Source organism: Mixophyes fleayi, chromosome 5 (assembly GCF_038048845.1).
Source record: "Mixophyes fleayi isolate aMixFle1 chromosome 5, aMixFle1.hap1, whole genome shotgun sequence".
In the NCBI taxonomy this organism is placed as follows: domain Eukaryota; kingdom Metazoa; phylum Chordata; class Amphibia; order Anura; family Limnodynastidae; genus Mixophyes; species Mixophyes fleayi.
Genome location: NC_134406.1, coordinates 96,700,296 through 96,724,085, shown reverse-complemented (window position 1 = coordinate 96,724,085; position 23,790 = coordinate 96,700,296). Strand labels below are relative to the sequence as shown.

The 23,790-nt window shown below is 39.2% G+C and overlaps 1 protein-coding gene across 1 annotated transcript in view; it reads right to left on the bottom strand.

The window, feature by feature from the left end:
• Positions 1-23,790, bottom strand: part of DPY19L1 (dpy-19 like C-mannosyltransferase 1) — a 153,224-nt gene that overhangs the window by 43,191 nt on the left and 86,243 nt on the right. The window contains exons 14-16 of the mRNA XM_075212580.1: positions 20,958-21,059; positions 16,553-16,624; positions 15,031-15,077 (exon numbers count right to left, since the gene is read on the bottom strand). Coding sequence (XP_075068681.1) covers positions 15,031-15,077; positions 16,553-16,624; positions 20,958-21,059 — 221 coding nt within the window. The remainder of the gene's footprint in view (positions 1-15,030; positions 15,078-16,552; positions 16,625-20,957; positions 21,060-23,790) is intronic.

Sequence of the window (23,790 nt, the reverse complement as noted above, 5' to 3'; positions counted from 1 at the left end):
TCAACCTAAACAAAGAACTGAATCAGTTGGTAGACTTCCTTGATGTAACAGATTCTGGATACTTCTACTACTAATCTTGATTAGCGCTGGCTTACCTGAGGTGCGGAGTCTAACGAGCTCCCCGGTGTTCACCAAGAACCGCCGCAAGGCGGGGTGGGCTTCGCTGCCAGGAGTCGCAGGTCGCAGTCCTCAGGTTCGCCCCAAGATGTAGTACAGCGGAGTGGAGCGGAGGTAGCGGAGTCAGACAAGCCGGTTCGGTACACAGGAATGGAGTCAGGCAGAATCAGAAGGCAACTCGGAGTCAACAAGCCAGGTTCGGTACACGGGTCACAAGAACAGAAGAATGGTCAGCAAGCCGGGTCGGTACACAGGGATAGGAGAGCCAGGGTAGTCAAACAGGCAGAGATCAGCACACAGGAAGACACTGGAGACTGGAAGACACAGCAATCCACGAAGTACAGGAGCCAGGAACAGGTAAGTGTTGCTCTGACACTCAGCGAGTGTCAGAGTGAGGTTTTTATGCTGCCGGGGATTCAAAATCCCCGCCTCTGGGTTGCGGTCATGTGACCACCGAACCCGGAAGTGCGGCATCCGGACGGAGCGGCGGGGATCAGGTAAGTCCGTTACACTTGGGCACAACATCAGGGTGCAACGACAGTATTACCGCCTCCCAGAAGGTACCCTCCAACTCGCCAAGATCAGCAAACTGTTAATGACTCTCGAGAGTGGCAGAACTGCCGAATTTAAAGGCAAGAATTTGGACGAGATGCACATTGATCTAGACGGTAAGTGGAAAATCTGATGTCTAATGTATGCTTTTGACTTTTACCTCGGTCATTTACATGTCTGTTTCTTTTCAGAACCGGTCCAAACTTCAGAGCGACATGTCGGATGATGAGAAATCCCCTGTGACACGAGGGACAAGCGTGTAGTTGACACTTCCACGTCAGAAGAGAGGCGGTGTATGCACCTGGCAACACAGGACCAGTGCCCAGCCATGGCTTCTACGGTAGGGGTAGCACACAGTTTTTCTATGCAGAAGCACATTGCCTTCTTTGTATTTTGCTGAGCCATAATGGACAACCATACTTCCTTTCAGGTTGCAAAGATGTGCAGAGAAAATCCTGGGACAGAAAGGAGGTCCAGTGCCCAGCCATGGCTTCCACGGTAGGTGTAGCACACAGTTTTGCTATGCAGAAGCACTTTGCCTTCTTTGTATTTTGCTGAGCCATAATGGACAACTCTACTTCCTTTCAGATTGCAAAGAAGTGCAGAGGAAATCCTAGTACAGAGAGGAGGTGCAGGCTGTGGAGAAACACATGTGAAGTTTATACAGACATGCCGGGTGCCCGGAAAGTGACACTGTGTTGCGTGCCTCATGGCTGAGCCATCCATACTGAAAGATCGGAACTGGTCGGGGGTGAAATTCTACATAAAGAACCGCATAACAGCTTTAAAGAGGGATCGAACTTGTTGAAATGATGCACAGTGGTTGAACAAGGCTGTAGCCTCCATGGTTAGGTGTCGGTGTAAGCGGGCATGTGGATGTCCTCAGACGGCCAGGATACACAAAACTTTCCCTACCATTGTTATTATTTATTAATTTATGTATGCGGGAATGTGGATGTCCTCAGAAAGCCAATATACATGATACTTTCCCCATTGCGCAGTCCGCATCAGTACATTATGCAAAGTCAAAATGTAAATCTCATGTGGTAACTCTGGCGACAAACCACTCCTACACATACTCCTATGATTGTTCTGTCGACAGGGCATTAGGAAAGGGGTGTTCCTACACACCATGTTCCAGACATGGGTCTTCATGAAGAAATAAAAACAAGTATGTGTGTGTGTGTGTGTGTGTGTTTGTATGGGAGAGAATTGCTAATGTAGGCTCTAGTGGTGCACAGTCTGATGTGAACAATTAAATATTCTCTGTACAGCGCTGTTTAACATGGTGATGCTATACAGAAAAATGATAAAACAATAAATACGATCTCCATCTATACAATAATAAATAAAATAAATACATATGAAGATAGCTTGGTAGAAAAAAATAAGTAAAGAGAGTCTAAGGTGAGGTGTTATTAAACTGGGGAACAGAAATGCTGTTATAATTGCTGTGCAGCGGTGGTAGTCATATTTCTGGCAGTGAAAACTCTGAAGAAATCCAGATGCGAAAAGGCTGAACGCGAAAATTCTGATATGGAAATAATCCTGACACATAAAAGGGTGAAATGGAGAAAATCTAGACATACCTTTAATGCAGAAATAGACACCTTAAAAATACCTGCACATGAAATACTGACCCATAATAATCCCGACATGTTAATAATCTTCGCGACCATTTAATGTCACTTAAAATCCTGCGACCGTGTCTATATTCATTACTGTAGAGTATGTGACAAGCCAATAATTAATACAGATTACATCTATTAAATTCTCATAACTCAACAACCTTTGACAGAAAATCAAGTATAATCATGTGGACTTCTATTAATGGAACACATTTACACCCCATAGTGTTTTCACTATTTTAAAAATGAATATGTCCCATACTGTCATTAGCTCTGTTGATACACTACAATGCAATTATGAAAATATGGATGTATTTAAACCATCCTATCCGATTAAAAGGATCTGCAAAATATTGATACTTTTTGTGAGCCTCACAGCAGCCTTAATAAAACCCCTTTGTGCATTTAGCTAAACTACCATTTCTCCAAACTGACTGAACTTGCTGGTTGTTGTGGTGTATCTGGCTTTTCGTGACTCGGTTCTTGGCAGCTGATTTCTGAATCGTCTGTTTTCAGAGACCTGTTTCCCGATTCCAGTTTTATCACGCCAGGCCTGTATTCAAACAACTGTTTTTTTTAAAAGCAATCCTTTTTCTACTTTATTTCTCAACAATTTCAATTAGACAAGATGTCTAGGGAGCATAGAAGATGTGTTTCCCCACAGGAGCAGACAGAGGAAGAGTTGTACAAATGGACCAGAACTGCAACACCTGCAATTCCAGACGAGGAGGAGTAAAAGAACATGGAGGACAAGGATCAAAGTAAAGACGACAATCCGGAAGAGGGTTCCAGCAATGCACAACACCAAGGCAGAAAAAGAAGGTTTAGTTTCACAGGTACCGATTTGTCATTAACACCCACTGTTACAATGTTTTTTTTTTAATTACTCTTTTCATTATTAAATCATACATGAAATAGCCTTATTAAAAGTCACCTATGTAGTAATGCAATGATAACTATAATCTCATGCCCATGTATTTTGTAGTCCATTAAACGTTGATATCTCCATTCAATTTTTCACTATATTTTAAAATGCAATATTTTGTATGAAGCCAATTTCATTTTTACATCTTATTTTAAAAAGTTTACTATATTTTAAATTAGATTACATCCTTTTCTTTTCATTGTACATGGTGAATAGCTTTGTTCACTTTATCAACCAATTAATATCATAATACAATGTAATGTATTGAATTTTTTTTTCAAATGTTGATTTCTACACGTATTCTCATTTACATATTAGTTGTTTGTATAATATTCATCGTATTCTTATTTAAGGTATTGCGAGTTTATGAACAGATCCTAATTCCAATGTGAACCAAAGCGAGCCACAATATTAGGATGAAGATATGGAAATCGATTTCCAAAGCAGTTACAGCGGTACATGGCATCCCTAGGAATGAGCAGACAAGTAAGAAGAGATTCCGGGATTACAGGAAGAGCACCAAGGAGAAGATAGTCAAGACAGCAAGATTATGTGACCGTAAGAAGCGACCCAGAAGATCCAATTAAAGGGATGGCAGAAGATGCTCAGGCATCATCTTAACACATTTGATGAAGATACGCCACCGGTTAAAACCCAGAAAGGACCTTCCAGGTTCCATGGTAAGATTTTAAATGATTAAATAGTTTTAAAAATCCCATTCACTAAAAGGAAGTAACACATAACATCTCACTAAACACAATCCTTATCTATAGCATGTTTGTTAAACGCCACTCAGAAATTACTAACAGGTTATTTTTGTATGGTCATTGTTCATGTGAACAGGAGTACAATTCATGATTTCCCAAAATCAACTAACACACTTGTCCATAAATAATGGATTCCTTCAAACATGACTTGTTTGTGTTACTAGAGTCTTATAGTTGAGAATTCATGATCTATATAATTATGTAATAAATCAAAAAAAGTGTTTTCTAATATATATCCTGTCTTTTAATTAATCATCTGCTGACAAACAAGTCAAGAAAACAATCCATTGCAACAAGTGAAGGTAATTAACAAAATTATGTATCTGCAAATCAAAAATAGTTTTCTCAAAAGGTATATAATTAAATATATCTTCATACTTTCAGAGACACAGAGATACAGACAGATTGAGGCGTCTGTCCAACTTCTGGAATCAATCCCAGAAGTGACCGCACATGAAGAATCCTCAACTTCCTGATTCATCCGCACAACGTAATAAAATATGTCTATTGTAACAACAAAACATCATATAAATACATCAAAAGATGAACATTATCACTAATCATTTTAAATATACCAAGCTTTTCTTAGTAAAGAAACGGCAGTTATTCCCAAAGAACACCGAAGACACTGTCAACGTCTATGAGCCTGCCTATGCAAAATGTAGCGTTTATGAATTGTTTAACGTTACAACATAGTTGTAAAAAATTACTAATAATTATTTATTATAATTTTTAATTTAGGTTTCCCCCTTGACTTGTCAAAATCCACTATGCATTCTGCAAACCAGAACCCTGAAAACCTGCATAGAACCCAATATCAAAAATGCAAAAATGTTAACAGTAGCAACTCAACAGGAGGAAGAATATCATGAGCAAGAACGTGAACAGGAGCCAGTCCAGCGAGACAGACTAATTGACATTTTGCTATAAAATCTGCACCAAATTTTAATCAAAATAATTTTCATCAACTTCACAATATGTAAGCCACTTTAAATCAAATATTGGCGACGCAACAACAGACAGCAGCAGCAAGTATTGCCATGTCTACAAGCTTTCAAATTTAAGTCAATGATATCAACAGAAGATATGTTCAACAGAGTGCTCCCATGGCAACTCAACCTGCTCCTATCAAAACATCTCAATCTGCACAAGCAGTTGTAATTACACCTGGACAAAGCACATTATCAACAGAAGAGACATTAAAGCAATAGTGAAAGAAGACCGGTCTTTTCATCGCCGCTCCTATGAAATCAATGTACATCCTGATTGATATCCAAGCCAGGTAACTGCCTCTGTCTGTCACTACCCACTTGCCTTTTCTTCACAAAACTATTGATTTTCCTGTCTCCAAGGTGTTTTTTCTTGTTTTCTATTTATTTAAAAATCTGATAAAAAAACCTGATAAAAACTAATTATCTTTTTTTTTAACTTGTTACAAATTATAAGGATCCACATTTAACATGTAATGATCTAGCATCAAGGAAGCAATGTTGAAACCATGTCATTAAGACTGTACTAAATGGACATTCGACAAACAGCATTTCTTGGAGCAATATTGATGAAATCATGTGTGAACTAAAACAAATTTTGAATGCACTAAGTTGCTTTTTTTAAAATGTATTACCTTTGTATGTGTAACCACAAATTATTGAAGTGTACATTTTAAAGTACATGGCAATTAAAACTAAACTTGAACTTAGCTGGAATAATATACAGACTTAGGGGTAAATACATCAAGCTGAGAGTTTTCCGGCAGGTTTGAAAAGTGGAGATGTTGCCTGTAGCAACCAATCAGATTCTAGCTATCATTTTGTAGAATGCACTAAATAAATTATAGCTAGAATCTGATTGGTTTTTCAAACCCGCCGGAAAACTCTCAGCTTGATACATTTACCCCTTAATGAGTATATATGTTGGTACCTAACAAAAATTTTGCTTTGTTTCCCATTTATATAATTGAAATATTTACATACATGAAAAACATGTTCTCTTCAATTTGCGCTCTGATCTCTATTATTAATTTAATGTTATGCATTTCTAAACAATAAAATGGCAAACAATATTAAATTGCCTCTTTGTGTCAATAAACTTTATTTGAAAGGTTTCAGTTTACATTAAGGATAGTTACACACTGGAGGTTTTTCAGCCAATTATTGGGCTAATCACACGATAAATGACAGCTTGGCCACATATCACGTTAGTGTGTATACTCACACGATGAAAAACAATCGTTCGTGCTGATTGTCATTTCATTTGGTTGGTCGTACTGTTTAATAATCTCGTCCCAATCACATGCCGATCCTGCAGTGTGTATGCGCTCACGATCCCGATTTCCATAGAGTTTACAGAGTCATAATCTTTTCAGCCAATGCCGGCAATGAACATGTCCTGGTGTAGAAAGTGCTGTAGATGGAATAGTTTGCTTCTTCCTTCTGACACTGAATATTTTGTTTCAGAGTCACAGAAGCTTACAAAATTCATAAGGACATGTGGATAGCTATAACAAGGTGGTTTTAATCAGTGTGACAGGAATGAGAGACTATTGTGCTGTCATTCTCTAAAGCTGGGTACACTACAAAATTTTCCACCAACTTTTTATGGCGATCGATTTTACATCCGATCGATGATTCGATCACTCGGTCCATGGACTGCATACACACTAGCCTTGTTTTAGACGATAAAGGGAAGAGCGGCCGTCCCGTTAGTGACTTTTTACAGCCATGTTGTCGTGAGCAATGATTTTAATTTCGTACACACTGAAGCAACAATTGCGGGGCACGTAACGATATACCAAAGACATTAGCATAAAGGGGCAGATCTTTCACTATAGTTAACACCCAAAACCGCATAAAAAGAGAAGGCAACACGGTCTCTTCATTCATTCCATTTTTTAACCTACAATCATCATCGTCACCATCATTTATTTATATAGCGCCACTAATTCCGTAGTGCTGTACAGAGAACTCACTCACATCAGTCCCTGCCCCATTGGGGCTTACAGTCTAAAGTCACACACACACAGACTAGGGTCAATTTGTTAGCAGCCAATTAACCTACCAGTATGTTTTTGGCGTGTGGGAGGAAACCCACGCAAACACGGGGAGAACATACACACTCCTCACAGATAAGGCCATGGTCGGGAATTGAACACATGACCTCAGTGCTGTAAGGCAGAAGTGCTAACAACTTAGCCACCAGGCTAAGAAAAAGCAACTGCACTTTTCCTGCTTGCTGTGGCAAGAAGACTTCCAATACGAAACCAAAGAGAAATAAGGAGAAAGAATAGATCTTGTTGGAGCAAAGACTGGTTCAAGAGGAGAGACACGTTCTCTCGTATGCCCCTGCTACAGGAGATACGGGACAATAACCCAGATGAATTTAAGAATTCCCTTCGTATGAATGATGCCACTTTTCAGGAACTGCTCCAACTAGTAACTCCTCTTAACCAGAGGGAGAACACCCATTTAAGGAGATCCATACCGCCAGAGCAAAGACTGGTGGCAACGCGAAGATTTTTGGCAACAGGGAGGACACTGGCAGATCTGAAATACAGCACAGCTATTTCACCTCAAGCTCATGGTATCATAATACCCGACACCTGTGATGCTATCATCAAAGTTCTCTGTGATCAGTATATGAAGGTTGGTAAAAAGCAATAGCATGCATTATAAAAAAAAATAGGAGGTTTATTACCATACATAAAATTGAAAAAATACATTTAGTTTATAATTGTTGTAAGTGCAAAATTTCACTTGTGTCCATTCCAGATGTGTCCCCAGAGCAATGTAGTATCCTTCCTGATGCTATTGGTGTGGATGTCATACACAGTTGAGACATTACGCTTTGTCCGCCCATGGTAGCATGCTGCAACTGTGCTGTTTGAAATGTTTATGATTGTTTGTGTCTGCGGTTAGATGTGGAAATACCTGTGTCCGACCACAAATCTTCAGCAGTAGCCCTACACATAAGGTCACACACCAGCCGCTCCATTTCATCTTGTATGCGCTTGCTGCTACTTCTCATTTTGCTAGCTATTGTTGCTCCCAGGAAATCAAATGTGTCCTGTTGCTTTTTTTTTGTCATCAGAGCGTTAGCGCAATCAAGCATCTTTTCTGCTAGTGCATCACTTTCTTTTATTTCCCTTATTCTACGTCTCTTTCGCTTCTGATTGTTTTTTGCAAGTGTACCAGCTTCGGTCACATCCTGGCTATCAGCAGATAGCTGGCTTTCACGTGCATTGCTATTACTTGTTGTATCTTCCTGGTCTGCAGCATCCAGCAAGAGGCCTTCAGACAGGAGTGCAAGCTGAAAAATAGCAAAATAAAAATAATGAGAGTATGTAATTGCATGCATGTTCAAATGTAACCTATTTACACGTCTTTATGTTTCACTTTCCATCGACAGAAGAAGATTGGAAAGTATTAGCCGAAAACTTTGAGAGGCCATTGAATTTTCCAAGTTGCGGTGGTGCCGTTGATGGCAAACATGTCAGAAGTATGCCACCATCAAACAGTGGATCTTTCTACTTCAATTATAAAGGATTTTTTAGCATTATTTTAATGGCCATAGTGGATGAATTCTTATTTGTGGACATTGGAAAAAATGGAAGAGTCTCAGGTGGAAGTGCATTGGAGCATACTACTTCCATAACAAACCACAAAACAATGCTCTGAACAATCCATTTCGGAGTAGCACAAAATATGAACTAAACTTTGTGTTTGTGGCAGATGACGCCTTTGCATTGCACAACAGTGTATTAAAACTGTACTCACAAAGAAACTTGAGCATTGAAAGGCGTATATTTAATTACAGACTGTCATGTGCTCGGCGTGTAGTTGAAAATGCCTTTGGTATTCTAAGTAACAGGTTCCGAGGTTTTAATTCTGCCATAAACCTGCATTTGGACAAAGTTGACAAAGTAGTGATGGCCTATTGTGTTCTGCATAACTTTCTACGGCGTAAAATAAACAGTGGACGTACCACTCAGGCCTATGTGGACACGAATGCCGAGGACATGGAAGTAGTGGGCTTGACAACATTAGAGTGTGGACATTCTAGAAATAGTAGTACATTGGCTAAATTAAATCAGGGGGCGTACCTTACGTATTTCAACGGGGATGGTGTCATGCCATGGCAGAATGATTGCTTATGACAAGTGTTTATATACATGTTATGTATTTTCATTGTTTTGTTGATTCTTTTAACATGAATAAACCTGTTACATAACAACATCATACTGTACTGTACTTACTGTGCTGCTTGCAGGTATATCATATGCTTGGTCTACCTCTGTGGATGAACAGCTGTCTGTGGGCATGCTGCTAATGGATGTACGTGATGTTTCTAAGTCCCTCACAAAGTGTAACATATCAAAGTACCATAGCTTTGGCACAAACACGTCTTCAGCTGCAGCTCCTGATTTTTTGGCGGCATCAACATTATTTAATTATTTTTTATACACAGCCCTAAGGTTCTGGATCTTGCTTTTTGCCCATTCCACAGTTACTCCAGGGTGATGTAGCAGACATGCTTTTACCAACGCTAGCATCGCCACGTTACGCATCATTCTGCTTGAATAATCTTTGGATTTGGCTTTCCACAAACATGGGTGAGCCCTGTAAGTCTCAATAAAATCCTTCATTAGGTCAGCATTTCTTTTGTAAGCCATTGTGTTCTGTTTGGCTACAATAAAAATAAACATATTTTACATCTGTGGTGTACAATAAAGCAATGCAAGCACACATATATGCACCAATCAAAAAGAACTTACAGTATATGTGAACGAATGTACAGCTAAAAACGCTGGTAAAATCCCTTTGTATGTAATGGTCCTGTACGGGATAAAGTTATAGCAAAAAAATCTCCATACACAAGGTTATTATACACGAATAGGCATCACCCACAATGCTCCATTCTCTGTGAGCATCATCGCTGATGTGTACACAGCAGAAACGAACGACCATGTCTGAGTATATAAAATTACAGAGTAGCCTGTCTGGCGCCGAGGAACGTGAGAAGATGGCAGGTGAGGAGGTGTCAGTGGGGGTTGCAGCTATGGAGACGGTGACCCAGTCAGAGATGGTGCTTGAAGTGCCAAAAAATGTTGAAAAAGTTAAGGTGGGGGATGGAGATGTTCAAGAAGACAAAGAAATAAAATTTACTGCAGTTAAAAGAGCAAAGTCAATGAGCTAAAGAGAGGTGGAGATGATGGTAAAAATACTGGACCAGTACGACTACGACTGTCAAAAGCGAAAGTACAGAAAAGTTAATAATTAGAAAGGAACTGATAATGCAAAAAACTACTGCAATTACTGAAGGAAAAACTTGGAAAGAAAATAAATAAATTCCAAGTCCAGAAGAGGTGGTCGGACTTTAAAAATAAAGAGGAAAGGAGACTGGAGCGAATTTGTAGAAACATTAAAAAAAATGAGTAGCACGTGTAGTCTATTTCATTCTAGTTTCACATGAAGCAATGCAAATGCCGGATTTGTAACATGGATTTTTTTTTTGTCAGATCAAAGAATTAACGGTGAGAAGGCCTGTTTAGATACCACTAATATAACACCTGTTATCAAACAAGAAAAAATTGATGTTGAATACCAGGATATGAAAGAAGTTATACATGAAGGTATTTCAATGAACATGTGTAGACAACTAAATGCTTTGGGCACATACCTGTACTGTTATAATAACCAGCCTGCTATTGTTGCGATTGTGTCAGAGGGACCACAACACGAACTGATCTCGAGCAGTGTGCAAGGCGAGCAAATGAGACTATTTCTGGTGTTGGATTAAGACTTATCTTAACTTTATTACAATTATAGAAGTTCAATGGCAAACATTTTTTATTTTCTTGTTTCCTAGATACCATCGTCATATCCGATGTAAGTTTTGAAGGAGAAAAAAAAACATTCTAAAGCTCCAGGAACAATGAAAGGGAATACAACAGACATCAAGAAAAAAAATTAAAACCTTGAGAATACTTTTGTTGAAATGTATATGCTGTTTGGAACTGTTCTGCCACAAACCAGTGGCACCTTTAAAGTGTAATATTTTTTTTTCACTTGTCATATTCTACCATAAAATTTTGTTTTTTCCTAATATAGATGGAAAGGGTAATAACACACGTGCTTTACAAGTGCTAAGTGTAATGGTCTGCAACCAGACAGGTGCAAAACACATGTATACAAAACAAAAGTCAGTGATGTGCACCACTGGGACTGGTACAGGTATAACAAATTTACATGCACACGCCCCCCAGGTCGAGGAAGTATCGGAGGATTGTCGTGGATAGTTTGGAAATTTATACACAACGGAAAGGAGATTGGATTGAAAATATTGAACGGTACGACCAACCAAATGAGGCGACAATCATCCATTTTAACAGACTTTCGACCATCATGTCACTACACACACTGACCTGACTTTCAAACGAGCGGTCGTATGGTGGCTGGTTGAGCCGATTATTGGACAAAAACCCTGTAGTATGTACCCAGCTTCAAAGACTAGAGGACCAGATGAAGAGCACAGATCTGAAGATAAATCTGTGATTTTTCAATCAAGATAGACAAACTCATGTAGATATCTACTTTTATACTGCACTTTGACTCAAATCTGCATGTTTAAAGGCAGATCATTTCAGTAAATAAATCACCTGTCAATTTCACTGATCAAACAAAAAGCTAATTAACTGATACATGTTAATTTATGTCACAAACAAAACTATGCATGTATTTGAAATAGTTACTACCATAATGTTGTTGGGTAAACTGTTGGTTTGGAAGTCAAACTGCACAATAAAAACAGATTGTTAAGATACGCATTGAAACGGCAGTGAAATATATTCATTTGAAATATAATGAATACTGATTTCACAGAACAGTTTGTAATTGCAATAACCTTACATTAAAGGTGGTAGAGGCTAATATAGTTGATCAATTTAAACAAATTTGCTTGAGACATAAAAATATCCTTACTAAGTACTAGCCACGTCATATAGCTATAGTTCCCTATAAGATAATAAATATCCTGTTTATATTGTGAAAAGGATTATATTATTATTCAGACATACCTCGGATTTAGATACATAATTATTGTTTATATTTTTATAATTTGTTTTAAATTTATTCTTACAGATTATAAATAAAGGAAGGGATTTTGGAACCAGTGATTGTAAGGAAAAGATGGGTAAAGTGACATATACAGATCGATTAGCCTTAATTTGAATAAAGCTATGGTATGCATCTGTGTGGTACTTTTTTATAATAAGTTGTTAGTAGTTTAGGTTTTCAATAAAAAATGTATTAAACATCGTAAGGACAATTCTACACTATAACATGTAAGATTATTAAGATTACAAAAAAATTGTAATGAACTTAAAATAAAAAAAATTTCTACAGTTAACAGATGAAAATACGTCAACATTTAACATTATGTCAACATTTTAACATTGTCGGAAATGTCTTCATGTCAGAATATTGAACGTCAACATATTTCGCGTCGGAAATATGGCTATATACATTTAGTCCTTGAAGGCATTTTTGTTTTCTGGATTTTTTCTGTCCGAGTTTTGACCACCAGAATTTCATACCCAATCCCTGTGCAGTCACTTTGCATATGTATTGCAAGGGCCATTCTAAAATATTGTGCAGAGCTCTTTGCCCCATTATCTTTTCAGTTGACTGATGAGCACTGAACGCACAACTCTCCTGCTTATGTTCATCCCCTCTTCTCACCCATGACATTGCAGCTGGGGAAGTTGTGAAAGGCCAGAAATATAACACATTAATTGTTAACAGTATTCAATTAGTGGGCCAGTGTGAGTGGCTAACTTCCCCCCATCCCCCCACCCTACCTAATTAACCCCGTTTTGAAGCTATACAATTTAATTAAAAGAAGTTGTAAAGTATCTAAAAATGTATTCAGAAATGCATTCTGTACATTCTGTGACAGTGCCTGCTACACAAAGCAGTTGAATAACCAGTTTAAAGAACCATTATTTTCTTGTTGTTTAAATGTATATACAGTGCTCCCTCTTTATAATACCTGCTTAAAACACAGGCCTAAACTGGTGTTATGGTGAGAAAGTGTTAAAAATGGTGACATAATAATAATAGAATAAACACAATTTCTTCCCATGTTGTATTGAGAAAATACGTTGTAGTGATGGGGACTGTGAGAGATTGGAGGTATTGATACCAAAAGGTTATTCCTCCCCTGTTAGGGCTTTTCGTCAGTCTGTCAATCATGGGGGAGGGAGGTAGAGATAGAGAGTGAGCCGACTTGGAACGGAGCTTATCTAGTGGTAGTGTTATAAAGAGGCTGCACTGTATATTATAAGATCAAAATAAATATGGAACACAGACTAGTTAGCTCTGCTTAGTTATTTATCACAGCCTTCATTCAAATGAGTTTGTAAATGAAAACAGCACATTTGTCAAAATCATTAGACGCTAAGCCAACTCAGCTACTCTGTTCACACTATAACATGCATTAAAGTCTATTTAAACTTTCTCCATCACCAATTAAAATTGTTAATCCATCACCTGAAGTATCAATTTCCCATACTTTTTAGATTGGAGGCTTATGTGGGCAGGGCCATCTTCACTTTCATGTCATTGTATGTAATTTGTTTGTATTATGAGTCCCTTAATATACAGAGCTGTGCAATATGTTGGCACTGTATAAAGGTTAATAATAATAATAATGATGCTAAAAGTTGCAAAAAAATATCTCAATTAAAAGTCACCAGCCATAATTAAGTATCTTTTAATTAGGCTCACAAGTTTAGCTTCTATAATCCAATAAAAGGCATGAGACTTATTAGGGGCACACATAAATATTTACTAACACGTTGCAGGCTATAAGAAATCTACCATTTGGATCTGAATCAAATTTTTCTAAGTAGATGCTTTTGAAAAAGTATTAGAACTCTCTTTGATTCAGTCTTTCCACATGAAAAATACATTCCTATTGAATATTATAAAATTTAGACTCCTGACATTAAGTAAAAGTTTTTGCATTATGACATAACTTTCAGATCTCTACTTGTTATATGCTGTAAGTTACAACTATGTTGTACTATAATGAGATATGAGATATCTCATATTCAATATATATGTGTTAACAAATACATAAAAGTGTCTAGAGACATCTGTTGTCACTTCTAGATGGTAAAGAAAGTATACATGGAAGCAAACAGGTTAGGCAAATAGGGAAAAATAAGGAAACCCAAATAACATGATTGATTCTGGCAGGCCCTTACTAAGAATACAGTTATGCCATGGGCATCTTGTAATTTTGAATGCTTCATGGCTTCTATATCAGGCACCCTGTGCCCACAAGTAGGCTTTTAAAGCATTCAATGTCTTTTTCAGTGGTTACCATTAGCTTTCGTGCCATCTCACTTTTAAAATACTGGATGGAAATTATTCCGGATTACAGTCATTTCAATGCTTTTATTCAATGGCTCTACAAATACTTGGCAGAAAATGAAGAACGAGTAGAAGTGACACCACTATTTTTTGTAATATTAACCTTTAGTACCATCATCACCATTTATTGCTTTGGTCCCATTCGCTGCCTAGAAGCACTGCCAGTTGGTGAATATTAAGTCTTGGGGTTCGGTTTCCTTCTTTTAATGATCATAGAAGAAACCTTGTCCAAAACTACTACACAGACCTGCCCACCCCATTAATTTTCAAAATGCTGGTGAAATACAATTATATGGCATTTTTGTTATAAGCTATTATTGATACTATGCATACCCGAAGAACACTATGGGGTAAATGTATCATACTAAGATTTCTACAAGTCGCCGGAAATCGGCGAGTTGACAGCTAAAATTTAAAGCGGCGCTGTCTTCTTAAGGGAAACTTGCCTTTACAAGGCAGCGCCGCTTTAAATTTTAGCTGTCAACTCGCCGATTTCCGGCGACTTGTACAAATCGGAGTATGATACATTTACCCCTATATGTTTCTTACTAATTAAAATGACCCCTTTAAATTATTAGTTATTATTATGTTTAAAAATAGAAAAATACCCTTCGTTTTCTTGTCCTGGGATGTTTTTCCACCTATCTTTAATAATCTGAAAAAAAAACCACAACAAATAATGTTTTATCAAATCACATTTCTCAATGACCTTTTTAGTAATAGAAATATACATACTATTACATACATATACATACTATTTATGTTGCTAATGGGTAAAAACTTGAGTACATTTTAATATATTTGCCAAGCAATTTAATCAGTTGTGTGTCATTTGAAACACTTAGTCAAGTTTATCTCCAGGAGAAAAGTGCTTTAAAAACAAAGTGTGGACAAGCAATTCTTTGTTTGTTGGTCTGCCACCCGAGGACACAGCCAGAGAGCTCTTCTAGCAATCACAGATGAAGCAAAGCTTCTGTCAGAAAGGGTAACTGTGTCTAGTAATGCACCACATATGAAGTCAATCTCATGTCTCATGACCACAATGCCATTGAGTAGATGCTGCATGTTTATTTTCTCTTACATATCCTTATGCAGGGCATCGGCCCATACTTCACATGCCCTGGAACCACACCAGCAAGGTACCCGAGGAAATATGAATTGAAAATGAATATTGAAGAGATTAAGGAGCTGGTGTAACATCAATCCCCATTAAAATGTTTGAGGAGGACAGTCACAACTTCATGGTTAAATGACCTGGGATCTCCTCTGATATCCCCTGAGTCATTGTCAGATGACCCTTCAAGATCATTGAGAGAACCCAGTGTTCTCTCCAGCACATATTTCCTGGGTGCTCCATCCAGCTGTTTTTATTTTATTTGTGTCTTTAAAAGTGGAACATGAAATAGCTGACTTGTAGAGTAGTGGAAGTGGCCTGCATTTTCATCTACTTGTGGGTTTAATAGGTTACAGGGAACTGCTTTTTTATTCAGTGTAGATTTCATGTGAATGTATTTTGATCCTTTTCTTTTTATCTCATTCTTAAAATCAATGTTCTTGGTGTTTAAGGTTTGTTTTACAAAACAACTGTGTTCTAACAATAATAAACTATTTAATATTCATCTTTTTAATATTATGTTGCAAAAGTAGATACTTTAATATTTAGCTATGTTTTATTATCAATAACATAACAAACCTATAGCAATCTTGGTCCTGGCATAAACATGTTAAAGACATCTGCTGTTTTATATAGAACTCACAATTTACAGATATTTATACCGTAGTTAAATTCTAATTAAACACATCACCTTTAAAATGCAATTTATCTCACTATTTGACTGGATAAATCAGAATCAGTAGTCACCTGTGTGACATTGCAGCACTTCAGTGTTCATTCAAAGGTAAACATTAGCCTATGCTTAAGTGTTACATCAAAAGCTGCATGTAATTATTCTTCAGCCCATTTTAGTACTTCGGTATCTCTAAAAATGAACTGAAGCATACAAAAAAACTAAATGTCAGGGGATAATGCATTTAGCCCAGAGCTGCCATAGTTGTTTATTCACTGAGAAAGTAAACATATTTTATTATAAAGTGATTGAATGCGACTATGCTGTTGTTCCAGCCACGTACCTGAACACATATGGTGAGAAATACAAGTAAAACAACTGGAAGTAGAAGTGTCTTGAAATATCTCCATGGTGTCTACAAACAGAAACATAAAAAATGATTGAGAGTAAGAAAAAGTTATGCACAAGAGTGAAGAAACACAACTATAGTATTTACAGCCTAAGAATAGAACCTTTAACCATACTCTACACGGACTTCAATTTGCTTATAACATAGCACCTTCACCTGAACATGCGCTATGTATTTATTATTATTAATTTTTATTTATAAGGCGCCACAAGGCGTCCGCAGCGCCGTACAGAGACAAACAAATTACAATACAATGGGAAACAGCACAGTACAGTAAACAGTAAGCACAGCAACTACGTAAGCTCAATGCACAGCTAGAGAGGGCGGGGAAGGGGGAGGGAGGATCCGCAAATGACGGGGCCCAAGAAGGAGGGCGCGAAAGGCAGGCAGACCCCCAGGGGGGAGGAAGGAGCGAGAGTTGACGTGGGGTGGAGGACCCTCGAGGAGGAGGGCAAAGTAGCTGGAGAGCAGAGTTAGAAGTGGTGGAAACACGAGGAGAGATGGCCCTGCTCATAGGAGCGTACAATTTAAGGGAAGGGGTGGACAGACAGAGAGACGCAGGGGAGAGAGGGAGAGTAGGGGGACGGAGGCAGAAGATAAGGTAGGAAGTTAAGTGGGAGACAGAAAGGCTTTAAGAAAAAGGTGGGTTTTTAGGGCCCGTTTGAAACTGGACAGATTAGGGGAAGTTCTGATGGAGGGAGGGAGCTTGTTCCAGTGGAGGGGGGCAGCGCGGGCGAAGTCTTGGATACGCGCGTGGGAGGAGGTTATAAAGGGGGAAGAGAGGCGACGGTCATAGGCAGAGGGCGGGATGGAGCATGAATAGAGAGGAGGGTGGAGATGTAGGGCGCAGTGGAGTTGGCGAGGGCCTTGTAGGTGAGTGTGAGTAGCTTAAAGAGGATTCTGAAGGGGAATGGGAGCCAGTGAAGGGCTAGGTAGAAGGGGGAGACAGAAGAGGAGCGGCGATAAAGGAAAATAAGCCTAGCTGCAGCGTTAAGAACAGATCGAAGGGGATCAAGATGAGAGTGGGGGAGGCTAGTGAGGAGGAGGTTGCAGTAGTCCAGGCGGGAGATGATCAAAGAGTAGATAAGGCATTTGGTAGCATCTTGGGAGAGGAAGGGCCGGATGCAAGCGATGTTACGCAGCTGGAAGCGGCAGGATTTAGCAAGAGAGAGGATGTGGGGGCCAAAGGAGAGAGAGGAGTCAAGGATGACACCAAGGCAGCGTAGTTGGGGGACAGGGGAGATAGAGGTGTTGTCGACAGTGATGGAGAGGTCAGAAGGGGATGAGGTATGAGAGGGAGGAAAAACTATGAGCTCAGTTTTGGCAAGGTTAAGTTTGAGGAATCGAGAGGACATCCAGGAGGAGATGGCAGAGAGGCAGGCGGACACCCTAGAGAGGAGGGAGGGAGAGAGATCAGGATATGAGAGGTATAGTTGAGTGTCGTCAGCGTGAAGGTGGTAGCTGAAGCCGAAGGAGCTGAGTTCACCCAGGGAGGAGGTGTATAGAGAAGAGTAAGGGTCCCAGAACAGAGCCCTGAGGGACCCCGACTGGAAGGATGGACGGGGGGGGGGGGGGGGGGGTGGGGGGGAGAGAGACCCAAAGGTGGTGACAGAGAAGGATCGGTGAGTAAGGTCAGAGATGAACCAGGACAGGACTGGGCCGGAAGAAACATGTAAGAAACATAAAACAAAAAAACGGGCCTTCTTCAGGGACGTAGACAGAATGTATTAAAGCTCGCTCTCTATGTCATGCACTCTCCCAGGACGGCATCTTCAATCACTCAAAGCAGGGGCACAAGGAACTATATAATAAGAAGTATATAAAAAAAAGTCAATATACAATTTGATGACATGCTCTCTTTTTTTTTTTTATTAGAGCATTTTTACCTGATAGAGCAGATAATAATGTTTCCCCACACAAGCTTGCCAATATAGTACATAAAGTATATAACACAGGTATATGGGAGCAAAAAAATTTAATAAATGGGAGTCAGAATTTCTTCTTTTATTTAACGCATATACTTTAGCCCAAAACTTAAATTACTAGTTAGCTAGTGAAGTGATACTTTAAACCATGCCTATAAGACTGTTGAGGTATGTTGGCACCTTGTTCTTCAAAGCTCAATTGTCTTCCTTCCTCACCCTGCCCTCCCTCAGTTTTCAGGTAACTGCCTATGCTAGAGAGCAAGAGTAGAAAAGACAAGTGAGGTTCATCCTCCCTTGGTGTGTGCATGTCCAATTCTAAGGAATGCATGTTAAAGATGAAGGTTTCTATAGCCCCAACATTAATGGTCCACAGTTAGGCAAATACCATACTGAATAACCCACAGGTGGTTTTCAGATAACCCACAATGTTTTGGTTCCTTACTACTTGAGAAAAAAAAAAGAGGATTTTTAGTCCAAAGCTCAACCTCCTAGAGGTGAAATACAACCCTATGTATCCGTACATCTTGAAATATACATACCTACATACACACACACATTATATATATATATATATACTCTAACTATAAGGACAAAAGTATTCGGACGCTTGACCAAAGCACTAACAGGGACTGTAATGCCATTGTATTTAAATACATAGACTTTAATATGGAGTTGGTCCCTCTTTTGCAGTGATAACAGCTTCCACTCTTCCTGGAAGGCTTTCCACAAGATGTTGAAGTGTTTCTGTGGAAATTTGTGCCCATTCATTCTGTAGAGCAATTAAGAGGTCAGGAACTGATGTTGGACAAGAAGGCCTGGCTCGCAATCTCTGTTCAAGTTCATCCCAAAGGTGGTCAATGTGGTTGAGGTCAGAGCTCTGTGCGGCCCAGTCAAGTTATTCTACACCGATCTTATCAAACCATATCTTTGTAGTTCTTGCTTTGCGCACTGCCGCACAGTCATGTTGGAATAGAAAAGGGGCTTTCCCCAAACTGTTTCCACAAAGTTGGAATCATAACATTGTCCAAAATGACTTGGTATGCTGAAGCATTAAGATTGCACTTCACTGGAGATAAGCCCAAGCCCTGACAAACTGCCCCATACCATTATCCCTCCTCCACCAAACTTTACAGTTGGCATAATGCAGTCTGTCAGGTAACGTTCTCCTAGCATCCGTCAAATCCAGACTTGCCCATCTGACTGGCAAACAAAGAAGCATAATTTGTCACTCCACAGAACAAGTTTCCACTGATCCACAGTCCAGTGTCGGTGTGCTTTACAGCGCTGCATCTGACTCTTGGCATTGATTTTGGTGATGTGAGGCTTGCATGCAGCTGCTCGGCCATGAAAACACATTCCATTAAGTTCCAACTACATGTTTTTTGTGCTTGCATTAATGCTGGAAGTTCGGAACGCTTCAGCTATGGAATCAGCAAAGCGTTGCTGACTTTTACCCACCTTGCGCCTTAGCAGTCGTTGACCCCGCTCTGTGATTTTACGCGTCCTCCCGATTCGTGGCCGAGTTGCTGTTGTTCCTAAACGCTTACACCTTCTAATAATATCCCTACAGTTGACCGTGGAATATCCAGCAGGGATGAAATTTCAAGAACCGTCATATTGCAGTACCACGCTTGAAGTCACTGAGCTCTTCAGAATGACCCATTTTGGATCACAAATGTTTGCAAATGGAGACTGCATAGCTAGGTGCTTGATTTTACACACCTCTGGCAACGGGTCTGATTGAAACACCTCAATTCAACAGTAACAGATGTGGCCAAATACTTTTGTCCATATAGCATACCGTGTGTGTGTGTGTGTGTGTATATAATATATATACATATATATATATATATATATATATATATATATATATATATATATATATATATATATATATATATACACACACACACACACACACTTATATACCCTTTTGCCAGGAAGGAGTTCGATCCTTTATCAGCTTATTGCTATTTCATCCTTTAAAGCAGTTGTTCAACTTTGGACAGCTAATCTTACTTAGGGAAATATCCCTCCATGTGTTCCTTCATTGGCAATCCCTAAGGTTACAGAAGTTTAGTCATGCACCGCCAGTGCCGATAGCTATCAAACGAAAGAGTTTGAAGTGAGAACTGTGCAGGAGATTCAAACCTATCTCAATATGTATACAGCAAGCATGGCTCCAAAATAAACTTAAGCCAAAATCAATTCAATAAGGGGCAGCATTTACTACATACAGCTCTAACTGCTTGAACGACTAGCGTTGGTTAGGTCCACCAAACCATGCAACAATTTGGTAATGGCAGACGCCCTGTAGAGAAAGCACACCAGTAAACGTGTACATGAGGATTCCCTAAGCAGCAAGAAATGTCCAAAGGGTGGACAACCATTTGATCTAAATAGTGAAACAGTACCTCTGTCTCCATGAAGTCAAACTCAGGTGCACAGGTATACATCAATGTGTCAAAATCCTTGTAACTAGTAAACTTTGACTTGAGTATGTTGAAAATATGTGCCTGAAACAAAAAGAAACAAGTTACAAGTTAAACTTTACACTTATTCCAAAAGAATATATTTAAAAGAAAATATTTAAAGCAGCACTTCTGAAGTGAGATCACGCTGGTTGCAGGTTTCCAGCGGTCACTTTTAGCTTCAAGGAGTTTTTTACCAATAGTATAACAAAGATAGTGGCCACACTGGAGAACCACTACAAGATTCTGGCAAAGAAAAAAGTAACCAGCTTGGTCATAAACTGCACTGTTTGCCTCTGCTCTTCACTGCCAACAGCCAATCAAAGTTCACTTAAGTTCAAGTGCAGCCATGATGAGGTTTGTATATTCATTCAACTTGTATACCTGCATTTTATGACTTTCATAGAGATGTAATGCCCAGAAGAAAAAACAAAACAATATTTTCTTTAAAAAAAAAAAAGAAAGAAAAAACAAAATTACAAAAAGTGTATATTATTTCCTAGCTGACCTACTTTGGGTTCCCAAATCTTGGGGAACCGCTAGCGCCCTATTGCCTTGGACGGCTAGAGACTCCCAAGTGATGTGGGTTAAAACACTAGCGACTAATCCTGATATAAATATCCCTACTAGAAATCTCTCGATAATAGCCGTATAAAAGCTAATCCCAGATATTAATCTCACCGTATGGCGGGATAACAGTATAATCACAATCACTAACTTATTTAATGACCAAGGCCTGCTTTCTTTTCTACAAACGCAAGAAAAGTTCCATTTACCAACCTGAGACTTCTTTAAATATCTTCAGATTAGACACGGACTTTCCTCCCTCCCCAACAAGGCTTAACTTTTTTACCACCTCCCACCATGCTGCTCACAAAATTGACGAAAGGTGACAACAAAGCTGGAATAGCATTTTGGTACAGCTTCTCCTTCCCTCCCACTGTGGAGGACAAAATTAGGAAACTATCTTTCTGAACTCTTATCGCATGTCTAAATCATTGTGAAATGTCCATAAAACTACTCAACAGACTCTATCTCACTCCAGTCCATTTACATAAGATGTGGCCTGCCCAGTCAAAGTTCTGCTGGCATCAATGCAACACAAAGGGTGACTTACTACATGTTTTCTGGAGCTGTCCACTTATCCAACCATTTTGCACTCACCAATAAGGTCACTAAGCAAACCCTTCCCCCAGTGCCTGAAGTGCACCTCCTACACCTCTATTGCCCTCAATTCCCTCTACACGCTAATGTGTTTTCATCATATCCTGACAGCAGCAAGTACCACTATTGCTCAAGCGTGAAAATCTTCTGTTTTGCCTGCTTTACAGAGAGTTATTGCCAAGGTACAATATAGTTTTGAAAAGGAGATGGTGGGAACACTGTGTTCTACATTACCCTCCTCTCCGCTAATAAAATGGATTGATTGACATGTGTACACCACTGAGTGTAAGGGGACCTCCAGCGTTCACTCAAATTTAATCTCGCTGGCCATGACCCCTCTGCTTATAGAGTAACCCCAAACATCACAGTCAGATTATCTTGAAGTATCTGAATGAGATAACATCTACCGCAAACAGTCTTTGTTCTCCATATATTCAGGATATGTTGAGGACATTACATTTTTGTGTTCCTATGTACCCTCCCTTCCCTCCATTCTGCCGTTTCCCCACCCTCCCCATTTTGCTTTCTGTATCCCTAATATAAATACCAATAAGAAAAAATAAAAGGATCTTATTGACCTGTTTGTTCAAAGGCCTCACCAGAGAAGAAATGGAAAAAATGTAAATGTCTTCAAAATTACTAACAATAATAAACTGATTGTTTGCTAGCAGATATCTATGAGCAGAATTTGCCCAAAAAAGTAAGCAAATGTGTAGAAGGAAGGAATCTTAAATTTTGTGATAACAATTGCAGTGAATGGCCCTATAACTACTGTATATCAGCAGATGTTTTGGATGATTTGATGGTTAAAGATGTGGCCAAATGTGTTCCAAACAAGGTGATAAAGGTGATGAAGTGGAGAGGGGGAGAAAGGAGCATAATATATTCCATCTGGAATTACTCGACAAGTATACAACAAGGCATACATTACCAGCAATCTGGTCTTGCAAGTGCCACAGGAGCCATTGCTGCGGCAACAGCTGTAGACCTGTTACATCACAGGGCACATGACTAGGATAAAGAGAAGATTGGACACAACAGTGTGGTCAAATCAAGACTAAAGAAAATTGATGACACGTTGCAGCAGGGATCCCATTACTGGAGGCACACTGAGACTGAACTCGATCAAAAGGAGATCTAGGAAAAAAAGATTTCACGCTGAAAATAGCCTGAGCAGCCATTATAAGTTGGCGAGTCACTCTGCTTGGGAAGGCCACTTTGATTTGGAATCATGCTGCGGCACATGGTGAACATAATGAGTGAGAATAACAGGTTTTCTAATGCTTCCTTTGGGGGAGCCATCATGGTCGTGCATCAGGGGTTGTGTGTTTAATTCAACAGGCAAGATAAATAGACAGAGTCCTAACTGGATGGGTTGCTCTTTGTTTTGAGAGAGATAACTCAGAGCAGCATCAATCTGTAAAGGAAACAATAGCACAAGGACCAGATTCTTTGATATGATAAAGGAATACACATGCACATCTGCACAGATTTTGGGGAAATTGTCACGGACATTCAGAATTGTTGGTCTGATTGTTTGATTTATCAGAGTTCATCTTCAATAACTGTGTGTTGCATCTGGTGTTGAGCCTAAACTACTTTCGGACCAGTA